This window comes from Triturus cristatus, chromosome 1_1, assembly GCF_964204655.1.
Source record: "Triturus cristatus chromosome 1_1, aTriCri1.1, whole genome shotgun sequence".
NCBI classification, from domain to species: Eukaryota; Metazoa; Chordata; class Amphibia; order Caudata; family Salamandridae; genus Triturus; species Triturus cristatus.
The window spans coordinates 69,094,687-69,121,464 of NC_140579.1; the positions used below are offsets into that span (position 1 = coordinate 69,094,687).

Sequence of the window (26,778 nt, forward strand, 5' to 3'; positions counted from 1 at the left end):
CATCCCGTAGACCTCGCGCACCTCCCAATTGCCGCTTCCCGCCTTCCCCATCTCCTACTTAATTGAGAACGCAGCGCAGCAAAGGCAACCCAGTCTGCGCCCGTCCCTGACCAGACCGCGGCCAGGGACCCTGCATCTCTGACAACCCACCACTACAACTCAGCCGCCCTCCACGCACTCAACCCTGGAAGACGCAGAGACTGCCAACAGGCCACGCCCAACACAACCCATGGCCAGTTCTCCTGCCCCCAGCACCGCCAAAACCAACACCAGCGACACCCTCAGATGCATCCTCCTCAATGTGCGCTCTGTGCACAAACACGCCGTGGAGATCTGGAACCTTCTCGTCTCCCTCTCGCCAGAGATCGCCTTCTTCACGGAGACCTGGACCAATGCCTCCTCCGGCCCAGACATCAACACCGCCATTTCAGAAGGATACAAGATCCAGAGGAAGGACCGCCTCAACCACCCTGGAGGGGGCCTTGCCATCGCCCACAAGAACTCCCTCCACCTCACCACCTCCAGCGAAACCTTCCCCTCCGCCAAACACCTGCACTTCTACATCCAGACCAACCCAAACCCAAAGCTCTGCGAAACCCTGGTCAACAGAACCCCCCCCCCCCACCCCGGACCCCATTCGCCACAATCATCACCGACCTCATCGCACCCACACCATAGCCTCAATTAACTACATACTCATCGGCGACCTGAACTTCCACCCCAACAACCCCAGCGACCCCAACTCCACCACCATGCAGGACAACCTCGCCAACATCGGACTTAACCAACTCGTCACCGCACCGACATACAGGGCAGGACACACCCTCGAACCCATCTTCACAGCAGAAAACAGCGTCCACTTCAGCCATACAACGCAACCCCCATGGACCGACCACCACTGCATACACTTCACGGTCGACAAACCGAAAGCACCCAAACCAACCCCACACCCACCTCAAAGGAACTGGAGCAAAGACACAGACAAGCAACTCAACTCCATCCTCACTCAAGACAACCACGCCCCGGTATCCAAAGCCAGCGACGCAGCCAGCAACACCAACAAACTGCACCCCAGGAAAGCTGCCTGGAAAAGAACTGGAGAAACGCCAAGACACCTGAAAACCACACCACCTACAAGGACGCCAAGACAAACTACCACAACAAAATCAGAACTACCAAAAGGACTTTCATCCACAACAAAATCCTCGCAAACTCCACCAACTCCAAGGAACTCTTCACTATCATGCGGGAATTCACCAACCGCTGCAGCAAAGCCTCAGACATCACCCCGTCCCAAGACCTCTGCAACAAGCTCGGAACCTTCTTCCACCTCAAGATCAAAAGCCTCTACGACAACTTTGCCAACCACCCATCAGACGCCACAGCTGGCCCGTCCCCGATACACTCCAGCCAGCCCACCATCACCACCTGGACTCCAATCACAGCCGAAGACACCACCTCGACCATGAAAAACATCCACTCGGGAGCCCCCACGGACCCCTGCCCCCCACACATCTACCACAGAGCCAACACCGCCATCGCACCTAAACTACAACACATCATCAACACCTCCTTCGAAACAGGCACCTTCCCAGACGACTGGGAACACGCAGAAGTCAGGCCCCTGCTCAAGAAGTCCACAGCTGACCCCAAGAACTACCGGCCAATCTCGCTCCTCCCCTTCGCAGCCAAAGTTGCAGAAAAAAAAAAAAACCAGTCAACAAGGAACTGACACGATTCATCGAAGACAACGCCGTCCGACCCCGTCCCAATCCGGATTCCGGAGCAACCACAGCACCGAGACCACGCTACTTGCCACCACAGACGACATCCGCACCCTCCTGGACCAAGGACACTCCACCGCTGTCATCCTACTCGACCTATCAGCAGCCTTCGACACAGTCTCCCACAGTACACTTATCACCAGACTACATGACGCTGGCATACTAGGAACAGCCCTAGACTGGATCCGATCATTCCTTACCGGAAGAAGCCAAAGAATCAGACTGACACCCTTCCTTTCCCACAGGGTTCGTAACGGAGCCCAACCCTCTTCAACATCTACATGGCCCCCCACGCAGCCATCAAGACGAAACGGCCTCAACATCGTATCCTACGCCGACGACACCCAGCTCATCCTGTCCCTCACCAAAGACCCCACCACTGCCAGACTCCAAAATGGGATGCAGGAAGTCGCAATCTGGATGACCAACAGCTGCCTTAAGCTCAACGCAGAGAAGACAGAAGTCCTTGTCCTTGGAACCACCCCCTCAGCATGGGACAACACCTGGTGGGTATCCGACCTCGGAAGCCCACCGACCTCACCAAAAATCTCGGCATAGTACTCGACTCATCCCTCACCATGAACAGACAGGTCAACGCCGTCACCTCCAGCTGCTTCAACACCCTCCGAATCCTCCGCAAGACTTTCAAATGGACCCCACCCCCCGTAGTCAAGAAAGACATTGACCCATGCACTCATCACCAGCTGACTGGACTATGAAAATGCACTCTTCGCCGGCATCAAGCCCCTACTCCGCAAACTCCAGATGATACACAACACCGCCGCCAGACTTGTCCTCGACATCCCCCGGCACAAACACATCAGCCCACACCTACCTAGGCTCCACTGGCTCTCCGTGGAGGAAAGATTCCCCTTCAAAATCCTGAACCACACCTACAAACGCCTGCACAACACCGAACCCGAATACCTCAATGACAGAATCAACTTCCACGTACCCAAAAGGAACCTCCGATCTGCCAACCTCGCACTGGCCGAAACTCCGCACATCCACAGAGCCAGAGCAGGTGGAAGATCTTTCTTCCACATCGCGGCCAAAACATGTAACGAACTCCTGGCAGACATCAGGCTCTTCGGCTGAACAGATGTGCTGCGCCCCCTCCTCCTCAGCGCCTTGAGACCCCGAGTAGTACGCTTTACAAACCCCGATTGATTGAGGGTCCTCGTACGACATTTGATGATGTTATAGAATCTGATTGTACAATCTGAACAACACCTCCCTAGATGGCTGGCTCCCTATAGGATCAAAGGATTAATGAAACCGGTGGAGCACTTACCACTTGCACTTTTGACATCATGTATGCTGCTATGTAGGCTGTATTGCATAATGAATGTATTTTGCATCTTTTAGGCCATTACTTGTATTTCTGCTTGGTGTGCACCTGAGCAAAATTGTTTTTTTTTTTTTAACAGAATTTGTTATAGGATGAGTGATATTGGTACTATACTTGCACTTCTAATTATCTTGTACACTTTTATGAATTTAGTATGTACAATGAAGTCTGTAACCATTAGGTCTCTGCATATACCTTGTACTTCATTTATATATAGAATTTTAAGATGTTGTATAATGAAGTTAAAGTTTTTAGATTTAATAGTACAGCTCGAGCCGCACAGTCTGGTTAGTATTTCCATAGAATGGTGACATTGGTCTAATATTTGCGTATTTGCACATTTAGTTCTAGCATGCTGCTTGTATCTTGCAATGCTCAACAAAACTGATGAATTTATGGGTTTTGTATGTATTTTATTTTTATTTTAGCTCTGGATGATCGAATATATCAGAGCCTTTTTATTTGTATACTTTTATGTGGAACTCTTAGGAGCTCCAAATCATAATAAAAATTGATTGGCGGCATAGCTTCTGCAACACAAAAGGATGAAAACTGTGACCATATGAAGTCAATATGGGCCACAGTTTTGTCTGTTTTTGTCTCAGGTACCTGGCCCACCCACACAAGAGCGGTGCCATTTTTATCAAGAGAAATGTGGAAATGCAGGGTGGTAGGAATTGTGTGGATTCACAGGCTCAGGCATCCAACAGCTCTAAAATTCACAGAGAACTCTCACCAGTCCTGTTCCCGTATTACACTATCAGCAGCACACCTACCCGATGCTTCTCTTCCCTCCATTGGCAGCACCATTCATACTGAGATCTCACAACGCTTTATTCTCTTTCGCACACACTTTATACTACCCTCCTACCCAACAATAGGGTAATCTATCGGCCAGAACAGCACTTACCTAGGAGTGTAGTCTTTATAGTATGTAAAAGGGCCCTGGCCATGCGCCCAACCCTCCACCATGATCAATGCTTCCTTAGATGGGTTTCATTTGTGATCAGATATGTATTTACCTTTTAACTCCAGAAGCTTATCCTGCCAGGAGCCATGTTGTCTGCTCTGAAGCGTCTGCTCCACAGCAGCATCTTCCTGGGGTTTCTCAGCTTTCATCTGATCGCACCTGCCGATTAGAAAACAATATTGTAGATGACCTCGTCGTTCACAGCACATTCTTCTCGTTCGCACTCACTGCACACTTTTATTTACTCTATGATGTAGGAACTCTACAGGATCTCAGTGCACATATGTGATTGTTATAAGGGAGCACCATTCTCTCTTGGATCTCATTTCCCTTTACCGCTGGTGTCCAAGGGCCTGAAGTACCATTTGCATACCAAGTCACAAGGGTAGTACATGCTCATCACTGCAGGGCATCAACCCTCTTGTTAAGAAGTGGTTATACATTTTCTTCTGGCAAGGACTAATTGGCTTGAAGATCCAATAACCAGTTATGGAACCAAGCCTCTTTAAAACTCTACTCCTTCATGAGCTTTTCACTCGTGTAAAGTCTGTGCTTTGCCTTAAGCATCAACTAGTCACTAGCATCCGAAGGAACATATTCCACAACATTGACAAGTGCCCGACATCTTGTTTTTGACAAAGCAGATCTCTCAGGTCTAACTTCCAGGCCTATTTGGGGGACCTCCACACAGGCATAAAACAAGCCTGGGTAGAAGGTACTTCCTCCCCGATTGCTGCTCCAAGGAACCAATCATTCTATTTTGGAATGTTCTACCATCGCATTAGACAATTTGCAATTCACCTTACACCCAAAGGATCATTTTTCAAAACTGTTCCAGGCAGACTTTTGGACGGAATCAAGGCAACATCCACAAGTGAATGTGGTCATGGCAGCAGCCAGTCCATGCGGAGGTCCTCCCTCACAACCACTATATTTATCCACCACTTAGAGCCCAATGTAGACTTTGGCAGATGGTGTAAAGATAGTGAGGGTGGCAAAGGACTTTACATCCACCATTCTGCCTTTACTCCGCCCACCAAATTTAGAGCTTACCACCAGTCCTCCGGTACAATTTAAGGGTTTGTTTGAACTGTTGTCACAGTGTATCATGCATGGTAGGGAGAGAGATCAGGCCAGTGTCTGGTGAGGTGTCCCAACTACTGGCGTCTGACAGTTCCTTCTCCCAGTTGTCCTCTGGCTCATCTAGGTGGTAATGGTAACCATAAGGGTCCTCAGACACCTTCCAATCACCACCCTCTCCAGGTCTGTCAAAGGAAAAAGGCAATTGCTCTGATTCGGAAGGCATGGTGCCGGGCAGCGCCCGAGTCCATGTTGGAGTCGGGTATGATGATGGGGATGGCAGCACTGTAAGTGATGACACCGGAAAGGGGACCGAGGAAGGTCGGTCTCACAGACCTTGCTGCTCTGGACCCAGCACTCAATCCAAGGGGCCTGACTGGCAATGACAGCAGACTCGGTGGTGAAAATCCAGTAGGGGCCCCTCCTGCTCCGTGAAGCCTGAAGGTGCTCCAGAGGGGTTGGGCTGCCCAAATATGGAGGAGAATGTCCTCAGAGAACTCCTCGACTTGGGCGCGGATTGCATCCACTCCTGGAAACTCAAGAAGGCTTGGAGCGGACCCTGGCACAGGCTCCACAACAGAAGATCTTACAGTGACGATGTGCCTGTGCCTCATCCGATGACATGGACCAGCGAAGGGAGCGACTCCACAAGCAGTCCCAGTAACTTCCATGTGACCACGATCATGAGCGTCGTAGGGTCTCTGACGTTGGGAGGCCAGAAGCTTCAGGTAACGTTCCCACAGCACTTTGAGGATCATGGTGCAGCAGTCCTCGCAAGTCTTGGAGTTGTGGTCCTGCTCCACGCACCACAAACAGACCAAGCATGGGTCTGTCAGACATCTGCCTGTGACAGTCACCACATGGCTTGCAAGCTCCTTGTTTTTTGGGGGAAAACCTGACACACTAGTAGAAAAATCTCAAAACAATTAAAAAAAACCTCAGTCAAAAAATGACTGGGGGTAGCTTTCTCTGGATCTGCACTGACTGGCACAGAAAGAAAAGAACTGACCTCTGCGCGCTAGGGTGGCCGGTGTCAACGCGGAGCCAAACACCACCTACCGGCACACAGGTTTACTACTCGGAACTTTCTGGATCCAGTCTGAAACATGATGAATATTCTTCATACTGCAGTGTGTGGATGGCAGGGCCTTTATCATATATGGGTGCTTCATACTGCTGTGTGTGGGTGGTAGGCCCTCTATCATATATGGGTGCTTCATACTGCTGTGTGCGAGTGGCAGGCTGCTGCGTTACTCACAAGGCATTTTTTGAAGCACAGTACCAGCAAATCCTTAGTTTTGCGCAAATCATATCAGTTCAAAACATTTTTTAAACCAAGGCTACTTATTCTGCCATCTAAGACTGATATACAAGTTCACAATTTTGAAATAATAGCAGCAAGATGCTACTTTTTCGTGAACCAGTTATCATTTATAAAAACTTGTCTCATATTATTAGTGAGAACAAGAATTCACACAAAGGGCAAAATTAATTTTTCTTTATATTGTCCATAGGAAAAAGAGAACATACCTGCCCAAGATGATCTGCACTCCCTAGAGAGAAAAGAGAGAAAGTGGACAAATAAATATTCATACCACATCATTCTGAGCACAGATTTCCTTTTTAAGAGACACTGAGCTGCTATTGGAGGATAGATATTTCCTGAAATGTGGCATGGTAAATTGGCCTATATCAAGCCACTAGGCAGCCAAATATTCAACACAGAGAGTGGGTTGAGAGATCAGAACAGTCACAATGCACGTTGGTGTGTTATACTCGATTATTAATCGCAGCTAGCAGCATTAACGCTAGACGCTGGGTGCTTGTAGCGCCGGTAAAGTTTGTGACGTGCTTGTTATATTGTGTTTTTAACGTTGGTGATACCTGTGTTTTAACCTTGGTGAAACCTTGTTTTAATCTGTGGGGAAAGCTCTTATACTTTTAAACCTTTGTACTGTGGCAGCAACTACTTGGGCTGAATTATAACGAACTTTGCACCTACCTGACCTTTCTGAGCCCGTCCCCGTTCCGCCAGGGCTGTTGTGCCGATTGTTGCGGAGGGACGTGGCTCCTCCCCCCTCCTCCCTCGCGCAGTTCCGGGGGCTGGACACTCTATATTGGCAGCAAACCGAGGACTCTCGCGCCGCAGCTAGCAGCATTAACGCTAGACGCTGGGTGCTTGTAGCGCCGGTAAAGTTTGTGACGTGCTTGTTATATTGTGTTTTTAACGTTGGTGATACCTGTGTTTTAACCTTGGTGAAACCTTGTTTTAATCTGTGGGGAAAGCTCTTATACTTTTAAACCTTTGTACTGTGGCAGCAACTACTTGGGCTGAATTATAACGAACTTTGCACCTACCTGACCTTTCTGAGCCCGTCCCCGTTCCGCCACGGCTGTTGTGCCGATTGTTGCGGAGGGACGTGGCTCCTCCTCCTCCTCCCTCGCGCAGTTCCGGGGGCTGGACACTCTATATTGGCAGCAAACCGAGGACTCTCGCGCCGCAGCTAGCAGCATTAACGCTAGACGCTGGGTGCTTGTAGCGCCGGTAAAGTTTGTGATGTGCTTGTTATATTGTGTTTTTAACGTTGGTGATACCTGTGTTTTAACCTTGGTGAAACCTTGTTTTAATCTGTGGGGAAAGCTCTTATACTTTTAAACCTTTGTACTGTGGCAGCAACTACTTGGGCTGAATTATAACGAACTTTGCACCTACCTGACCTTTCTGAGCCCGTCCCCGTTCCACCACGGCTGTTGTGCCGATTGTTGCGGAGGGACGTGGCTCCTCCCCCCTCCTCCCTCGCGCAGTTCCGGGGGCTGGACACTCTATATTGGCAGCAAACCGAGGACTCTCGCGCCGCAGCTAGCAGCATTAACGCTAGACGCTGGGTGCTTGTAGCGCCGGTAAAGTTTGTGACGTGCTTGTTATATTGTGTTTTTAACGTTGGTGATACCTGTGTTTTAACCTTGGTGAAACCTTGTTTTAATCTGTGGGGAAAGCTCTTATACTTTTAAACCTTTGTACTGTGGCAGCAACTACTTGGGCTGAATTATAACGAACTTTGCACCTACCTGACCTTTCTGAGCCCGTCCCCGTTCCGCCACGGCTGTTGTGCCGATTGTTGCGGAGGGACGTGGCTCCTCCCCCCTCCTCCCTCGCGCAGTTCCGGGGGCTGGACACTGCATATTAGTACCATGCCTAAGAGACCGCGCAGCGGGCGTGCCGATGGCGCGCCGAAGGCGCGCCAAAGGCAAGCCCGTCTGCGCCCGTCCGCGCTCGTTCAGCGACTAGCGCCGGCCACGCTGCTGGAGAGGTACTCCAAGCTCCGAGAATCATCTGGCTACGTAATGAACTCCTCAGCTACGCTCATAAAGGCTGTCCGATGCCCTCCCGCATGGATGTCTCAGGGTGGGGGAGGAACTTTGAACAATCAAAGGATTGTTGTGATTCCTGTCCCTTCCGCCTGGAGAAGCTATCCAGCAATGGGGTCAAGAGTTGCGGTAGGATGGGGGCAGCATCCTCTATAGCTTTCGTTCAATCACCTGAGATATTACAGGCTTGTATGATCAACTGTAGATCATTACCTAAACACAGAACCTAAACACAGAGATGACTTATGACTCAACTTAAAAACTAATTCCTGGGACATGATGTTTCTGACGGAAACTTGGCTTCAAAATAGCTCCAATCCTGATCTTTGCCTGGCAATCCCGGAAGGCTATAGAATGGTAATAGCCAATCGGCCAAACTCCAAACGTGGGGGGGGACTAGCGGTGATTCTCAGGAAGAAATGGGAAATGTCATCAAAAATCATGAAGTTGGCAGGCCCTATCGAGGCCATGTCTTTTTGTATCAGAGTCACCTCTACCCTTTCATATGCGGGCCTACTTGTATACCGACCCCCTGATGCCACTCCCTCGCACTGGCAGGAGTTGTTCGATACTATTGCTGTTCTCTCCTTAAAATACACCAATTTTTTTGTCCTTGGAGACTTCAATGTTCATATGGACAACTCGAATTGCCATTCGGCTGTAACCCTTACAGACACTCTCCTAGGCCTCAACTTGACTCAGAGGGTCCCCTCCGCCACGCATGTTGCAGGTCATACACTTGACCTGATTTTCTCAAATGACCTCTCCCTCAGTGTAAAGGACCCTCTCCCTTTGCCTTGGACTGACCATTTTCTGGTCCCTTTTACATTAACTGGCCAGATGAAGCCCAGTGGGTCCTGTTTAGAGCCTGAGGCTAGAAGAAACTGGAGGAAGGTTCTCCCCGAGCCCATGGGTCTCGAACTACAAAATACACTCCCGCCTCTAACAGGTCACCCCGATCAAGACATCTCGGTCTTTGATGCTTGGTTCACGGCTGCTCTTGACAGAGTAGCCCCCATCAATATCACAAAACCTGCTAGGAAAAAGCCCACAGCCCCCTGGTTCTCGTTAGAACTCCAGCGGGAGAAAAGCCTGTGCAAGAGGCTTGAACGGCTCTGGCGGGAAAAGTATGAGGCAGTGGCAAAAGAGACCTACAGAATGGCTCAAAAAAGGTTCCATAAACTAAAGCGAAAAGCACTGAAGGACTATTTCGCAGATCTAATTATGGCATCGGATAACTCCTCTAAAGAAGTCTTTAAAATCGTGAAAGATTTTGTAAAACCACAAGTCCTGAAAAGTTCGATCGCCCCCTCTCTGCACCTATGTGAGGATCTGGCCACCTTCTTCCAAACTAAAATTCAGACCATCTACGCAGCTTTCCCTAAAATAACCACTCCTTGGCCTCCGGCTGAGATCCTGCCTACCACTCTCCCCGCGGAGATCTGGAGTGAATTTCTCCCTTTCAGCCCAGACATCTCCCTGGCTGAACTTTCTAAAGTTAAGTCTGGCTCTCCAGCCGACCCCTGTCCTCCTAAGTTTTTTAAAATCCTAGCCCCATGGTTGAATCCGGTACTTAACCATATTTGGAATTCCTCCTTGAAAGGAGGTATTTATCCCACTAACTGGAAAACAGCGTTCGTCCAGCCAATTCTGAAGAAAGAGGACGCTGACCCAGCAGACTTAAAAAACTTCTGGCCCATCTCACTCCTGCCTGTCCCGGCTAAAATACTAGAGAAGGAAGTTCAAACACAGTTTGCTGCATTTTTGGAGTCAAACAAACTCCTCCACGACTCACAGTCGGGCTTTAGGACAGGCTACAGCACAGAGACGGCCTTACTCGAAGTGGCTGAAACTATCAGAGAGACGATGGACCAAGGGAACTGTGCGATGTTGGTGCTGCTGGATTTATCCGCAGCATTCGACACGGTGTCGCACCAGATCCTTCTAGATAGACTTGCCGCGCTTGGAGTGATGGGTACCACCCTGAGATGGTTCCGCTCCTTCTTGGAGGGGCGCTCCCAAAAAGTGCTTTTGCACCCCTTTGTATCCTCTTCCACCCCTTTGACATCTGGAGCGCCTCAGGGCTCAGCCTTGAGTCCCTCCCTCTTTAATATATATCTTGCCCCTTTAGCCCCTATAATCGAACATCTGGGGGTGAAAGTCATCTCTTATGCGGACGACACGCAGCTTGTCTTCTCCTTTAGGGAACACTCCGAGGCTGCATTTACGAACTTCAGAAGCTGTCTTCAGAAAGTTGCCTCTTGGATGAATGATAACTGTATGAAGCTTAATACAGACAAAACTGAGGTGCTCTTTTTCAACCAACCTTCCCCCCCCAGCCCAAAACTTTGGTGGCCCGCAGCGCTTAACCCTCCTCCGGTCCCAGCAACCTCGGTAAGGAATTTGGGATTCAAATTCGATGCCTCTTTGTCAGGAAAAGCCCAGATTAGCCAGGTCTCTGCCAGCTGTTTTTGGAAGCTAAAAACCCTGAGAAGATTCCTGAAGCTTATACCGATCAGCTGCAGAAAGTCCGTTGTACACGCTCTGGTCATCTCACAACTTGACTATGCGAACAGTTTGTATCTGGGCATGCCTGAGTACCTTGTTAAAAAGCTGCAGATTATACAAAATGCAGCAGCAAGACTGATAAGGAATGTTCCATTCCGCCATCACATCTCACCACACCTCCGGAGCCTTCATTGGCTTCCGGTAAAGAGACGCATCGAATTCAAGGCTTTAACCTTAGCCTTCAGAGCTTCTCGAGACTCAGGCCCCATATATCTAAAAAAAAGACTTCAGAAATACCATCAAGGCAGAACCCTTCGCTCGAATTACCAGGAATTACTGGTAATCCCCTATTTCAAGAAATCTAGGATGGGTGGCAGGTCGTTCTCGGTAAGAACAATCATGCTATGGAACTCCATGCCGGAACATCTGCGTAAATCCCCTTCAGAACGTGTCTTCAGGAAAAACCTGAAAACATGGTTGTTTGATATGGCCTAGACCCTCCTGTCTCTTTTGCGTTTTTCTGTCATGCTCTGCTGCTAGCGCCGGGACACCTCCGTTGGAGGTAGCCGCGCGCTCTATAAATGCCATTAATAATAATAATAATAATTAATAAATTATGAAGCACCTTGTGCACCAAAGGAGGCCATCTTGAGGCTAAATCTGAAAGAGAACTTGCAAGGAAGCAAAAAGCAATATCTTTAGCTGTTTTGTGAAAGCTAAGCAGCAGATTCAGAGAGTCCGTGTACTTATGGAGAGTCCCTTCGCTCACTCCTATTTACGGCACTTCGTGAAATACCCTCGCTGTTTGAATACCAGTGATGGACAAATCACCTCCGTGAAACCCAATGAACCAAACACGGTCTAAATCGTTCACAAAAACAATCCATACATCCAAAAACACCGCCTGATAAATCTGACACATAAATAGGTTTACCAATACAAACACTCGCCAAGCACAACTTGTCAATGGAAATCCTACCATAAACAGCGGCTACACAGGAGGGGATTAGAGACCAGCAATTGTCAGTAAACCAGTGCTAAAGTGCTCCTGCCCTCTCCCTTAAACATGGTAAAATTGGCTCATACCCAATTGGGACATTTAATTTACCTGTAAGTCCTTAGTAAAGTGGTACTCCATGTACCCAGGACCTATAAATTAAATGCTACCAATGGGCCTGTAGCGCTTATTCTGCCTCCCACTTAAATAGCCCTTTACAACACGTCTGCAGACTGCCATTGCAGCCTCTGTGTGCAGTTTTAAAGTGCCATTTCGACCTGGAAAAGTAATCCTTTTACCAGACTTAAACCTCCCTTTTTATGACATGTACGTCACCCCTAGGGTACACCCTAAACTGCCATGAGGACAGAATGCAGTGTAAAATGTTGTAATTTTTAGCTTCAAGAAGAGACCAAACTGTAAAGTGTCAAAACCCTTTACATTTAAGGGCTGGATATCACAAAGAGAACGCCAGACAACAAACTTGTCTCAGAGTGCTACATACATAGTTCAGCCTTACTAGATGGCCACGGCAATACAGAAACATGCTTGCAAACCAAGAGACAGAGGAAACGAGCAACGAAATATAGAAAGAACAATCAGAATACAACAGAAGACATGAATACCAGTAGGAGATGGTTTCATATCTTTGAAACAAAAAAACTACAAACAAGTCTAGAAACACATACAGAACAGATGATTATAGTTGGGGGAAGAGCAAAAACAAGGACATCTCACCTCGTCGACTTCATTGAGTCACAGTCTACAGACGAATCAATTGATATGATGCAGACAAACCGAGAATCATTGCAGATACAAACAGTATCTATTGACAGCAAACTGTTGGAAGCAAAATTAAGATAAAAAATTCGCAAAGGATGTGGCACAACAAATATCTTAGCCCTTGCCACAATAGTGCACAAGTGCAAACGCCTGCAAAGAAAACTACAACTATGTTTCATAGTTCGACCGTGTGAATCGTGGTCGGTTATGGAGTAAATTACAGAAATTGGGTCTCCCGGAAACAATATTACGACCCAACTGTACACATGCACGTGGGTCCGTGTGAAAATAGCGAATGGCACAAAATTGTCCAGGAAGATACAGAGATCGGATTAAAACAAGGCTGTGTATTAGACCCCCATTTATTCAATCTATTTTTGGAAGCTCTCTCATCACGAATGGACCAGGCAAAAACACATCCTCCACGCCTGGCTACACTGCCCATAACGCATCTTCCGTATGCAGACGACATAGTCCTGCTTAGTCTAACCAGAATAGGCCTACAGAGAGCACTTAATGAGCTACTAATGTTTGCCAAGACTAATGCCCTGGAAATTAACATCGCAAAAACTATGTCAATCACGAATTGTCCACGACATCAATAGCAATTCAAGCTGGGAGAAACGAGCCTTGGAATAGTTAGTACATATAAATACCTGAGGTATATATAGACAATTGATTACATTTACAAATTCAGAAACAATATCTGGAAAAAACAAGCATTTGCAATGCATTAGGTCTCGCATTTGCGAGAGGTAGAGCTATTGGCATTGTAAATGTCTTTTATTTATGTGTTTTGATTGGAGTGTAGTGGATGTGTGTGGAGTGGAACTATGTGGGATGTATTGGAAATGTTAGTTGTGCAATTGTGTGGAGTGAAATTGTGTGATTCTGTAGTGGAATTATGTGGTATAGTGAATAGATAGGGGTGAGAGCTACAATGAATAGATAGAGAGGAATACATAGTAAGTTATGAATGACTTCGGCATCTATTTAAATGTGGCGCAGAAGTGAAGATAGAATGTCCAAGTATATTTACAAAAGGGGAACTGGTACAGGTGCCTTGGTGGCCACAGAGGGGTGGCTTAACACAGAGACGGCTCCTGTCTGGGGGCACAGAGAGGAAACAGAACAGAGGAACACGGACATTCTTCACAGAAAGGCCTGCATGGTTTAAAATGAACACCGCTATTTCTATAGAAAGCGGAATGTGAAATTATAGCGAGGTAAGGGTCTAAATAAATGACACCTTGGAGCCCGTCCTGAAAGCATGAAAGGGCCTTTATGCGCCCCTACCCTTGGGGGCTGCCATTGGAAGGCTTTCTATACAGCTAAGGTGCACCTGAAAGCTCGGTGATTCTTATTTTATCAGCAGGATTAGCTGGTTTCCAGCAAATGGACAAAATACATCAAATTTAAATGGGCACCTTGGCGATGGGCACCAACTTGAGTTTAAAACCCACTTGCAAAGAAGACAGTTTTTCAATTTAGCGTGAGCGCGGGTTGCAAGGGACACTGTCGCCACCATAGAAGACGGAGGAAGAGAGGCGTCAGAGAGGAATGGCGGGTAAATAATGGGAAGCAGAAGAGCTGCACGCGCACCCTCCCGCCCCCAAAGAAGGCGCCATGTGAAGGTGGAGCGACAGATGTGGTTAGCCACAAACACGGCTATCATTCGGAATGCCCACCCAACTCTTCCACCAGCAGAGCTGTCAAGGTTTCAGATTGCTTATGTGTGACATTTTCAAAGTTTCAATGTACTTATTAGTGAAACTCAATGACTATGAGTGACACTTTCTCGTGACTAAAATCATGTAACGAGGTCCATGGAAACAGACAAATATCAGAAACCACACTCACTTGAGCAACGAGAAACTCTACGGAACTCGGCAGCAGGTGCTTTTACACCTATTATTTCTAAATAACCAGCAACTTCCGCCCTAACCTCTGCGCCAGGTGCAGCGGACCCACAAGTTGTCACAAAAGCAGCAACCCACTGAGCTATGCACATAAAACACAGTTCTGTTAAATGCTGGTAAACTTTCTTTGCAGCAGACATATTAACCCTCTGTGCTACTTTATGGTGAGAGTCAAAACTGGCAGTACACATAACTTTGCACTCTTTCCAGCGGGAACGTTAATCTGGCTTCTGGGTAAAACCTACACAATAAATAAATAAATAATGCATGAAATACTGTCCAGGGAATTGCTTCGCCACAGCACAACAATAATATTCTTAAAGGGTATATGTATATGGGCGAATTACAGGACAGAAAAACTTTTGCAGCGTTAGCAGTTAAATTAATGCTTTTTGACTTTGGAAACTCAACAACGAATTTTCTCATAATGAAACAGCATGTCCTGATTACAAGGTCGGCATAACAGAAATGCTCAATAGTTAAGCCTGCCATAGCTTCCCCGCGATGAGACCGGCTCCCATTAACAGTGTCCTAAGAAAAACATGCAGATGGCACGGATTTTCCTACTCAGGTCAATTAAACTCACTTAGGAATTAGTAATGAAGCATTAAGGACCAGTGATTTGACAGGAGGTGTGTAACAAACCTAGCACATTCCTTTATTAGCATGATAAAAGTCTGAGCTTCGCTAATAGTTGAACTTTGAAAGGCATTTCACATTAATTTATTTCGCCACCGAACTCCAATTTGTTACCTAGAACTCAGAAAACACTATGGAGAATATGCTTTCATTTAAATAATCTGCCCTGTACAATACTTGGAAAATTGTTATTGGTAGTTGTTACAAATATATTCCTGATTAATTGTCTTGGCTTTTAGTTTTTCAAGCCCACTTGTGGTAATGTTTACTAAAAATGTATACATTCTCTGTGGAGGCATATGGAAGGAATGTCTGACCTAGAAGAAGAGGCAGTCTCACACTAAAGGGAAATAGATCGATTTTCGACCCCCGGCTCCCTCCTGTTTACCTCGGGGTTTGCAGTTAGCAAGGCACAACTGCAATTATTTCCTGAGAGCCCGGGAGGAAATTAAAAAACAAAATCGTACTACAGAGTGTGCCGACGGGACACAGCTTCTCCCAAACAGTGTATCCACTCCTCCGCGACCTGTGAGAGTCTCAGAGAAAGAGGGGTCGCCAGTAGTTCCAATACCAAGCACTAAAGGAAAGAGGTCACTGACTGGGGGTGACCATCACAACTTTCCAGATGCCCGCCGTGTAAAACAAAAGCAAGTAGCGGCTGCCACATTTAAAGACTAATGCGCGGCGTGCGGCGGTACAGCAAAACGGCAACACATATATTACGTAACCACATAAAGAAGGACTATCTGGAGCCCATAAGATGTGCGTCGTGTAAAACTAAACCTATTAGCGGACGCTATATTTGAAGCATAAATCGGCTTGCGGTGGTACAGCAATTAGAAACAAGCATTTACAATGCAATGGTCTCGGCATTGGTAAAGTTAGAGCTATTGGCATTGCTCATGACATTATTTTTGTTTATGTTTTTGTAATTAAAACATTTAACCCCTTCAGTGCCCGCCCCTTTCCCCGCCCTGTGCCGGCCGTTTCATTAGCGGGCGGGGTTTATGACGAGCTGGTCTCGTCATGGGCACAGCGCAACCGCGGCCCATGACGAGACCAGCTCGTCATGGGCATTGAAGAGGTTAAAGAAACGGCATTGTTATTTACAATGTCAATAGCTTAATCACTCTCAAATGTGAGACCTATTGCATTTGCACCCACACATAGAGCCACCCACACAGAGCCACTCACATAGAGCAACCCACTCACAAATAGAGCCACCCACCGAGCCACCTACACACACACACACAGTTACCCACACACAGACAGACCCACCACGCATAGAGCCACCTACAAAAAAAAACACCCACACACAGAGCCACACACACAGAACCACCCACACACACACAGACCCTCCCCCACACACACAGAGCCACCCACACACAGAGCCACCCACACACACATAGCCACCACCCCCACACACAGAGCCACCCCCACACACACAGAGCCACCCCCACACACAGAGCCACACAGTAACCTCAAAATGTAACGCATATTTACTTTTTGCTGGATCAACTGACAAACCCTTCAACAGGCTATTTTTACAATGCCCGTCCTACTGATAACAGACTATTGACATACATAAGAGTTGCAGGCAGTGGGCTTGTGGAAGAGGGCAGACCTTGTCTAATATCAATAGTTCAATTTGGAAAGTGCGGTTGGATTGTCACAGCTGTCTGCTTTAATGCGTCTACTATAAACCTATGGACAGTTGGTTACAACAAGTCCCGTCCCCAAAGTAAAAAAATTGTTTTTTTAAACGGTTTAACTAAAGCGGCTCTCATCGCGAAAACTTGTGTTACTGCACCTTTTGACACTCCGTATGGACTCACCACATGAATGCATCTACACCATATGGTAGCCATGTTTACAGGGGAATTTGCTTCCTGCAAAGATACTTTCGATGTAAAACAGAAACTACAACTCCCAGAAGGCACAAAGATAAAAAAAAGTCTAGCGCTTGCAGTACGTCAGCACCATAAGGCTGAAAAGCGATCCATATCTGGACTCCGATGTGGTTCGTGCAATAAACACACTCAAAACATATATAGTTCTTGCGAAAGTTTACTTAAGTCGTGGAGTCTCCACCCCGCTCCCTGCCCCGGCCGCCCTCTCGGCAGCGCGCGCCGGAGCCTTACCGTAGCTGCGGCTCCGCGCCCTCCGCTCGCACCGGCCGAAGGGGAAGCGCTCGAAGGCCCTGCGGAAGAGGCACTGCCGCGCGCGGCTCGGGGTCCGGTTCGCCGCCATGGAGCCGCGGCCTCCGCAGACTCGGAGGTGAGAGGCGGCCGCTGGGGGGCGGAGGGAAGGGGCGGGTTTCTGTCCTCTGATGTAAAAAAGCCAACTGCCACACCTCGGTCCCACCCACGTCTGGGCGAAAGGGCTTTCATGGCAGCTATGAAAGAAAACAACGCACCTTTGCTACAGATGCGAGATCGCCGACCGCTGCCCTGGCCAGGGGAGAGGTGCCGCTGCCCTCTGCACCCCAGGAGCTGTCCACCTCCCCCCCCCCCTCCAAGGCAGCCCGCAGCCACGGAAATGACCGCTCTTGGCCGCCTTTCCTAGGGGTAAGGGGGGGGCGGTCAAATCAGTCACCGGAGAACATCTCCTGACGTGGTACTTTAAGTTATGACAAAGTAACAAAGGATTTACATCATACGCGCTCTGTAATCTATTTGGCACTCGTTCTTTGCAGCAGGCATATTAACCCTCTGCACGAACTTCACTGAAGTCAAAACCACAACTATACAGATAGAAAAGACACGTGGCGCCAAAACTGAGTATAAAGGACTCTTCCTCCGGGGCCACTTTCTGAGGAAAGAAAAACATCTACTCTCGCAGCCTCGGTGGGAAAAATACGGGTTCCGCAGCGACTGGGGTTGTTCCGGCGATTGGAGACTCTACATGCCTCGGTAGAGAAGCCACAGGCCTCTTGAACAAGGAGATCAGGTGAGGGAGCAACGCCGGGACACCACCGCCTTTCTCCGAGGCAGAGAAGAACTGCCTCGGAGAAACGCAGCCTCGGTTTCGGATTCGGGGGCGTGTTTCTTTTTCTCTCCTCTTGCCATTGGCTGGAGGAGAGAAAAACACGCCCTGCGAAAAGCAACGAAAAAACACGCCCCCGATCCGAAAAGGACGGGGCTTCAACGGAGTGACTGGACCTCTTCTCCAGTGGCTGGCCAGCATTTAAGAGGCCAGCCAATGGAGAACAGGAGAGAAGAGGGGCGGGTGCAAGCCCCTCTTCTCAAAGACATTAAATCTCCGGACTTCCGGTCTGCCGACCGGATGGTCCCGAGACCTAAAAAAGTTCTCCCCAGAACACACAAGGAATAGAATCGGAAAGACATAGTAGTTGAGCAGTGCAGTGATGCAGAAACGGAAGTGAGGTATCGCTCCATGAACCAACTAGGAGGTAGCAAAACAGGGCGATACGGCGATACTGCGCTGAACCAATGTGCAGGCAGCAGGCGGGATAAAAGTCCTGAATTGAATACTCCAGGTCTTCCAGACAGCGCATGCGCTGCCTAGGCTCGACCTAAAAAGGAAATGGCCTTATTTATGCATTCTGTGCCTAAACGACAGGGTCCTTCCTTTCAGCCGCTAACAGCAGTGATGGCTGCGAAACTACTACCTACAGTAACTCATGCAAGCATAGCGTTAAATGGCAAGTACGCAAAACTCCTGCTCATGCACAGAACTATGCGCAGGAACTATGCGCAGGAAACCAGGACCTCAGTGAATTGCGGTGTACCAAAAACTCACCTCAGAACCCAGAACCCCAATCCGACTAGCATCAGTGTCCCATTCGTTCTCTGTATCCTCTCGCAGCTACCAATGTATAGACAACCCAGAACAAGCGACTTAGCAGTACTCTCAGGAATGGTGGGAATCAGAAATACCTGTTCGTTATTATCCTCATATCAGTCCACAACAAGAGTAATCAGAGACACAGTAAAGTTTAAAATGTTTATTTTATAAACTACGTGTCCTAAGATGCAGTACTTTGGCTAACATAAGCAGACAAATGATTAAAATTAAAACCATCAGCATTGTTACAATACCATAGAAAATGAAGGGAGAAATCATATTACAAATGATAGTGGAATACAACCACCCTCCCTTCGCTAGTGAGCTAGTATTATTAGACTAATAGAAGGTCTCTAGGTTTGAATGGGGAACCCCATACCGTAATGATCAGCTTAGGTGAATCACATCACAGGATCAGCTTTGCTCTGCGCCTGGAAAAGTTATTCTCCAGAATATGTGTCTAATGCATGCAAACTGCAATATTAAAGGCTCTCGAGTTTCAGATATTTGCAGCTGTGTGCGTGTTATGGCTAGAGCGTGGGCCGATCAACCTGAACTCAAAAACATACATTGTTTGGTGGCTCAGACTGTTTCTGCACACAATGTTCAGAACAAGGTCACAGTGCACGTCTAGGGATGTGAACAACAGACAGTTCTCATATGAAGAAAAGGCAAGCAAGCAGTTTTCAAATAATAACATCTATCTGCAGTGTCGTGTGCAAAAGCAGCAAAGGCGGCAAGATGGCGTTTCTAACATCTAAAGCGCGTATGCTAACATAGCAATGTATGCATCTAAAACGCAGCCTCCACTACACCCTCCCTTGATCGGACCACGCTCTAGCCATAACACGCACACAGCTGCAAATATCTGAAAGTCGAGAGCCTTTATTATTGCAGTTTGCATGCATTAGACACATTTTCTGGAGAATAACTTTTCCAGGTGCAGAGCAAAGCTGATCCTGTGATGTGATTCACCTAAGCTGATCTTTACGGTATGGGGTTCCCCATTCAAACCTAGAGACCTTCTGTTAGTCTAATAATACTAGCTTACTAGCGAAGGGAGGGTGGTTGTATTCCACTATCATTTGTAACATGATTTCTCCCTTCATTTTCTATGGTATTGTAACAATGCTGATGGTTTGAATTTAAATCATTTGTCTGCTTATGTTAGCCAAAGTACTGCATCTTAGGACACGTAGTTTATAAAATAAACATTTTAAACTTTACCGTGTCTCTGATTACTCTTGTTGTGGACTGATACTACACTCCTAGACTCGCTGCAAACAAAGACGTATAAAAAAACGTCTTTAGTCTACCTCAGAACGCATCCCCGGCTCAGGTCCGACTGGAATTCAGCCTTATCCAATAGGAGATAGGGAGGAAATATGCTGCTATCAAAACTTGGTACAAACTTTGGTAGAACCGATCCAATACCTTAAAGGATGCCATGTGGCGTGCCCAGGAAGATGATCCAAGCTCAAGTTATGGCAAATTCCTGAAAATGGCACTGAAGGAAACCAACACAAATGAACTTTGGGCACAGAACCCCTCCTTCTAAGTCTTCCGCAGAATGACAAATAAAGCGGCCAAGCTACAATCATCATTAGAAGATAAACGCACCTTAGTCAAAAGATCCCATGCTTGGATGGTTCTCCAATCCTATACATCACTACGACCAGCGGAATACCGCAGTACAACATATTCGCCTCACTTGAAACAAAAGTTAATGGCAATTAGATTTGGGGTATTACCCAAGTTTGGCCGATCAACCTGCATGGAAGTATAAGGCGTCAAAACTTAGCTTATGTGGTGCAGCATGGCAAGATTTCATCCATCTCATTTGTGTCTGCCCCATCATAAAATCGAACCGAGTATTGCTTCTAAAAAAGGCTTTTAATGACAGGGGCATTCGAACTTGCAGATCGGCCATCATCAAAGGACTTGGCACAACAGACCCTCAGTTGACCTGTAAGATGATATTTGTATTACTTTATGAAAAAACCAAATGGCCGAAGGAAGTCACTTCCAATCCAGTAATGTCTAGCAACCCTATTGAAATTTTGAAATGCTAAATGTTTTTAATGTCAATATCTGTATACACTAATTCCGTCAACAGTTCTATGATACAGAATCATGCTTTGTCCTTAATTGTTAACATGATATGGATACTGTCTCTAGCTTTTAGGATAAAATAAGTATTATGCTCTTTTTTTAAATTTTAAATCATTTTTACGTTTGTAAATTGTTGAACCCTCACTTCTATCATTACATTGTTATGGTTTTTACAAACTTAAACAATAAAGTGTTGATACATAGTTTTAGTAGGACGCTTGACTGCCAAGATGACACCAACCACGTACGGAAGGACGCCTGACTGCCAAGATGACACAAACCACTTTGGCAAGGAGATTCAAAGTTATCAACTGTCACTGTTTAGTCTCCAAACATGGAGGTATCATTGTGCAGGCAGGATTCAGCGGTGCCACCGTGTTAGGAGGTCCTCTTGAAGGGGCAGCAGAATACCTGCTCATGACCAGAAGTTCTGAGTACCACAGTTTCCGCGGCCAGGTCTTTCTTGATCTCTTTCAGCACTCTCAGCATAAGTGGTAAGGATGAAAACGCATAAAGAAATGTCGAAACCCAGTTTAAGCAGAAGGTGTCTCTGTGGGAGAGCTGCCTTCAGAACTCTAATGTCTAAAACGCTGGACACTGTGGGGCTGATTATGATCTCGTTTGGAAAGCATTCCCACCGAGTCGGGTTGGGAATGCTTTCCCTACGAATCGCACTCTGGGAGTCCTACTGACAGAGTACGATGTGTCCGTGTGAGTATGGACTCGGATCGGTCAGACTTCTGTTGAATTCAATGGGATAGGTGGAGAAAGGTGGGCACCCTGTGGCGGGCACTGTGCATCCACAGACAAGGGGGACCCATGGGTACCCCCCTACGACCAAATCGGAGGGCCCCAGGTGATGGGGGCGCTGCTCCGGCCCACCCGAAGTCAGATACCCACAGCCGTTTCATCTCGGCAAAACAGTCAGTACAGCTGTCAGAATCGGTCTTCGTACTCGCTCGTTCTGAAACCGTCCCCATTGAGCTGCACGATTTGGCTCCAAAACGACTGATTGACTGATTCAGGTTCAGAACCAATTCGGTCAGCGCTGACTGCTTAATCGCATCGTACTTGGTCGTTCGGAAAGGGGGACGATTCGTTCGGAAACATTGTCTCTAAATCGGATTTGATTTTTCCCAATCCCATCTGGAGCCCTGCCTAACCAGATCGTAATCGGCCCCTGTGTGTTCTCCACAGTGGCAAATAGTTTGAGATGGGTTCTTTCTTTTTCTGGGAGCTGCCCTGTGCCACCTCAGAGTGCAGTTGCCATTTGTGATGCGTTAGGCAACATGAACTGAGTTTGTCCGACCTGGTGTTTAAAGATCTGACAGAAGTTGGGTGATCAGGGAGATGCCCAGAGCGTTCAGCTATCTCTAGAGAAGTAGCGCCTCCTGGCACAGGACCTGTCATGTTCAATAGGCTAGTCCTGTCATGTATACCACCTTTTACATACATTGTCCCATCCACACGACAATAACGGTTCTGAAGGGTGACCTTTTACCTAATAGTTATCTCTGTCCCTTTGTGAACAGGCTCTTGATATATTATGAAAATAACGTTGTACCTGACGTACATAAACATGTCCCAAGTCATGGCATACTTACTCTGTATAAGGGTCACTGCTTTTTTTCATCTTCGGCCAACAGGCTCGATATTATGCAGGAGCACATTGTTTTGATAAACATTTATGATCGTTTGGAAAACATTTAGGATTGTTTTCAAAGCATATGTATTCTAGAAGAAACCCTGGAGTGACCACTCTAGTATACAAGACCCTCATTCCCCCCTGCTAATTAGAGGAGAATTCCTTCCAAGATGAGCTTGGAACCTGCATGATGAATCTTCGACATGCAATGGTCTAACATCCCTTGCGGGGGTCATCCTTAGAGCAGAGGGGGGGTCCTTTGTTCTCTACCATCAGGAGAGGGGGTTAGAGCTTCCCTAGAGGATTCTTGGCTAGCTACATACATATACATGCTACACCTACATATCTAGGCTAGGTACATTTAGGCATATTATGTTGAATGCGCATTTTAGGAATATGCAAATGCTATCGCTTTTAAGAACTGTCCATGTTCCTCTTTTTAGCGCTATGGTAGAAATGTATCTCCGGTTTACTATGTTGGAACTTACAATTTATTTTGTATGCTTCTGTCTCCTGATTGTCGCAGCAACTATGTTTTTCACTTGACGGAGGCTTGAACAATAAATACTTATTGAAAACGTTCCAATCGTCATTCTATGTGTTTTCTGAGAATAAGCGAGCACGAGTGACTGAGCAAAAAGTACTGTACTGTTTTCCACGATCCGTGAGGAATCGGGGTGGTCGTGTTCAGTGGTTGCCAGAAACTACCTACACCATTGTAGAATACAGGGGGGTGGTAGTTGCACTGTATAACTAGCTGGTCTAATGGTGGACGTATCCTGTGGGGGTGTCCAGAGTCTGTTTGTACACCAAGCCCTCAGTTTAGGTCATCCAAAATGCGCAGGTTCTGGGGAATTCCTAGAACTACATGACAGACCCACAACCCCACTCTGCCCTGTTTGTTGAAGTACAACATGGCAGTTGTGTTGTCTGTGAGAAGCTACCACCCCTTAATAGTCAGAAGGAATGCCTTCAGTGCCAAGCGAACAGCTCGCAACTCCAACAAGTTGACGTGGAGGTAAGTATCTGCCAGTGACCAGAGTCCTCAGATCTCCGCCTCTCCCAGATGGCCTCCCAAACCCAGCAACAATATATCAGTAATGACCGTTAGCTCTGAATAAGTTATGGTGAGGGGTCTGCCGCCAGTCCAACTGTGGTAGAGCAGCCACCACTGCAGATCTTTTGCAGTCACCTCCTACACCTGGATGGAATCTGAGAGGTTCCTTTGGTGCAGAGCCCACTGAGACTTCAGGTCCCACTGTGAAGCCCGCATGTACCACCTGTTGTGGTGCATGAGCAGGATATCAAGAGATCGAGAAGCGAATGACATTTGTCATTCAGCGCCAAGAAACCGATGGTGAAAGTGCGCGGTACAAATATTTTTAACATAACATAACGATCCAGGAATACGACTTATGCTAGTGGTAATGATACGTATTACGATAAACCTGAATGATGTAATTGTGCCATATACGTTTAATAAACAGATTTTTAAAAAATAAATACATTTTTTAAAAAAAAGAAAGCTCGAGAAGCCTCAGAGCTGCTCTCACTGTGACCTAGATCAAGGGTTGATACATCGGGATCATAGCCCAAACGTCCTGTACTCGTTGAGGCAGAGAGAAAGCTCGACAGGACACCATCTTTAGAATGTCTCTGATGTAAGTGAGCTGTTGATAGGGAGTCAGGTGTGACTTCAGCATTTTGATGGAAAAACCCAACAATGTCAATATGTTGGCCATTGTCTGGAAGTGGCATACAACACTTTGAGGAGACCCTGCTTTCAGTGGCCCATTGTCGAGGTATCCAAAAACTGGTATTACCAACCTCCGCAGGTGGGCTGTTCCTTTAGAGGAACGCTACTCTTCTAGTTCTAAAGATGTGTAACTCCCATCTTCAGCAGCTCCACGTCCTGCCGCTGGCACTTTCCCTTCATAGGAACTCTACTCTATGTCTTTAGATTTTTAATTCTCTCCTTCAGTAGCTCCACATCCTGCCGCTGGCACTTTCCCTTCAGAGGTACTCTACTCTTCTAGGTCTTTAGATTTTTAATTCTCACCTTCAGCAACTCCACGTCCTGCCGCTGGCACTTTCCCTTCAGAGGAACTCTACTCTTCTATGTCTTTAGATTTTTAATTCTCACCTTCAGTAGCTCCACATCCTGCCGCTGGCAGTTTCCCTTCAGAGGAACTCTACTCTTCTATGTCTTTAGATTTTTAATTCTCTCCTTCAGCAGCTCCACGTCCTGCCGCTGGCACTTTCCCTTCATAGGAACTCTACTCTTCTATGTCTTTAGATTTTTAATTATCACCTTCAGTAGCTCCACATCCACCTACTTTTACTTATCCCTCCTAGGAGCTCAACTCTTCTACTTCCTTGGATGTTAAACTCTCCCCTGCAGTGCTCCATCATCCTTCTAGTCCTAGAGATTTTTAATTCTCACCTTCAGTAGCTCCACATCCTGCTGCTGACACTTCCCCTCTATCTCTTCGATCAGGTCCTGGTGAGTGGATTGCTGCTTCTCCAGTTCACTCAGTTTCTCTTGAATTTTCATCTTCTCCTCCTCGTGTTCCTCTTCCAGTTTGCTCAGAAGTTGTTGCTTCTCCTTCTCCAGAAACTGCGTCAGAAGCTCAAATGTACTCATGATCTTCTCGGTCTGGTTTTTGAAGCTTTCCTTAATGAACAACAACCAAACAAAGCACATCATATCTGTATTATTATTATATTACAGTAAAATGTATCACATTCTCTGCAAGTTTCACTGATAACATAACATAACACGTGTATTTGTAAAGCGCACGTTCACCACTACGGGTATCTTGGCGCTGAATAACAGATGTTTATTGTTACCCAACTCAATGGTACTCATTTTATCGACCTCAGATGGATGAAAGGCTGAGTGGACCCGCCGGGATTTGAACCTGTGACCATGAGGTCGAACACAGGCCCCTGCAGCAGACGCATTAGTCCACTGAGCCACCAGACCCGGCCTGGTTTCCATGTTAACCATTCACCTATCATTACTAACAGAACCGTTTCCCTGGAGCCAACACCATGTACAGTACGTCTGATCTACCACATATCACAGGTGTTGTGACTTTACAAAGACTGAGCATTATCTTTCACTGTCTCGTGCCATATAGAAAGGTTAAAAAAAGATTAACACTCAGCTGAGGAGGATGCTGGTGAAGTCTCGACTAGACGCTTTGGGACCCACATATGTCATTTTACAAACAAGTTGCCTTTATGTCCCTCCCCCTCATTGTTACTCTTGAAACAACCAAAGCGTAACGTTCTGGAATATCCAAGTCAAAGGGGTAATGGAACTTTATTCTTGATCCCACCCAAAGTATCAAAGTGAAATAAGAAACATGCAATAGTACTGAGGAGGAAATCGGAACAGCAACAATTATTGTAAGATTCGTAGAAAAGACTTGGGGCCTAATTTGTAGAACGGCTGCAGTCTGTTTCTCCGTCAGGGAGACAGGAGTAAATTATTCAGTCACACTTTGGAAAGGACTGCCACATTGACAGTAATTTCGAAATCATGAGTCAGTGTGATAAACTGCTGTCAATAATTACCAGGGACCACCGATGCCGCAACCGATACCCTTTTATCAACCCAACCAACATTTTTTAGGGTTTGGCGGACAACGATGAAGAAGAGGTCAGAGAGGAGGGCGGCAGGTCCAGTGGAACGATGACACAATAGAGGGGGCCAATGATCCAGCGGTAATTACCTGGTAATTTCCCTATTCAAAACCACATCACCTATGGTTTACCGCTGTAAAGGGTGAAAAATGATGAATCTTTT

At 46.9% G+C, this 26,778-nt stretch overlaps 1 protein-coding gene across 1 annotated transcript in view; it reads right to left on the reverse strand.

Annotated features, from left to right (window-relative positions):
• The window catches only part of LOC146869438 (E3 ubiquitin-protein ligase TRIM39-like), a 179,142-nt gene that overhangs the window by 95,948 nt on the left and 56,416 nt on the right, over positions 1-26,778 (reverse strand). Inside the window, exons 4-6 of the mRNA XM_085599842.1 lie at positions 25,408-25,638; positions 6,716-6,738; positions 4,158-4,264 (exon numbers count right to left, since the gene is read on the reverse strand). Of these exons, the coding sequence (XP_085455968.1) occupies positions 4,158-4,264; positions 6,716-6,738; positions 25,408-25,638 (361 nt within the window). The remainder of the gene's footprint in view (positions 1-4,157; positions 4,265-6,715; positions 6,739-25,407; positions 25,639-26,778) is intronic.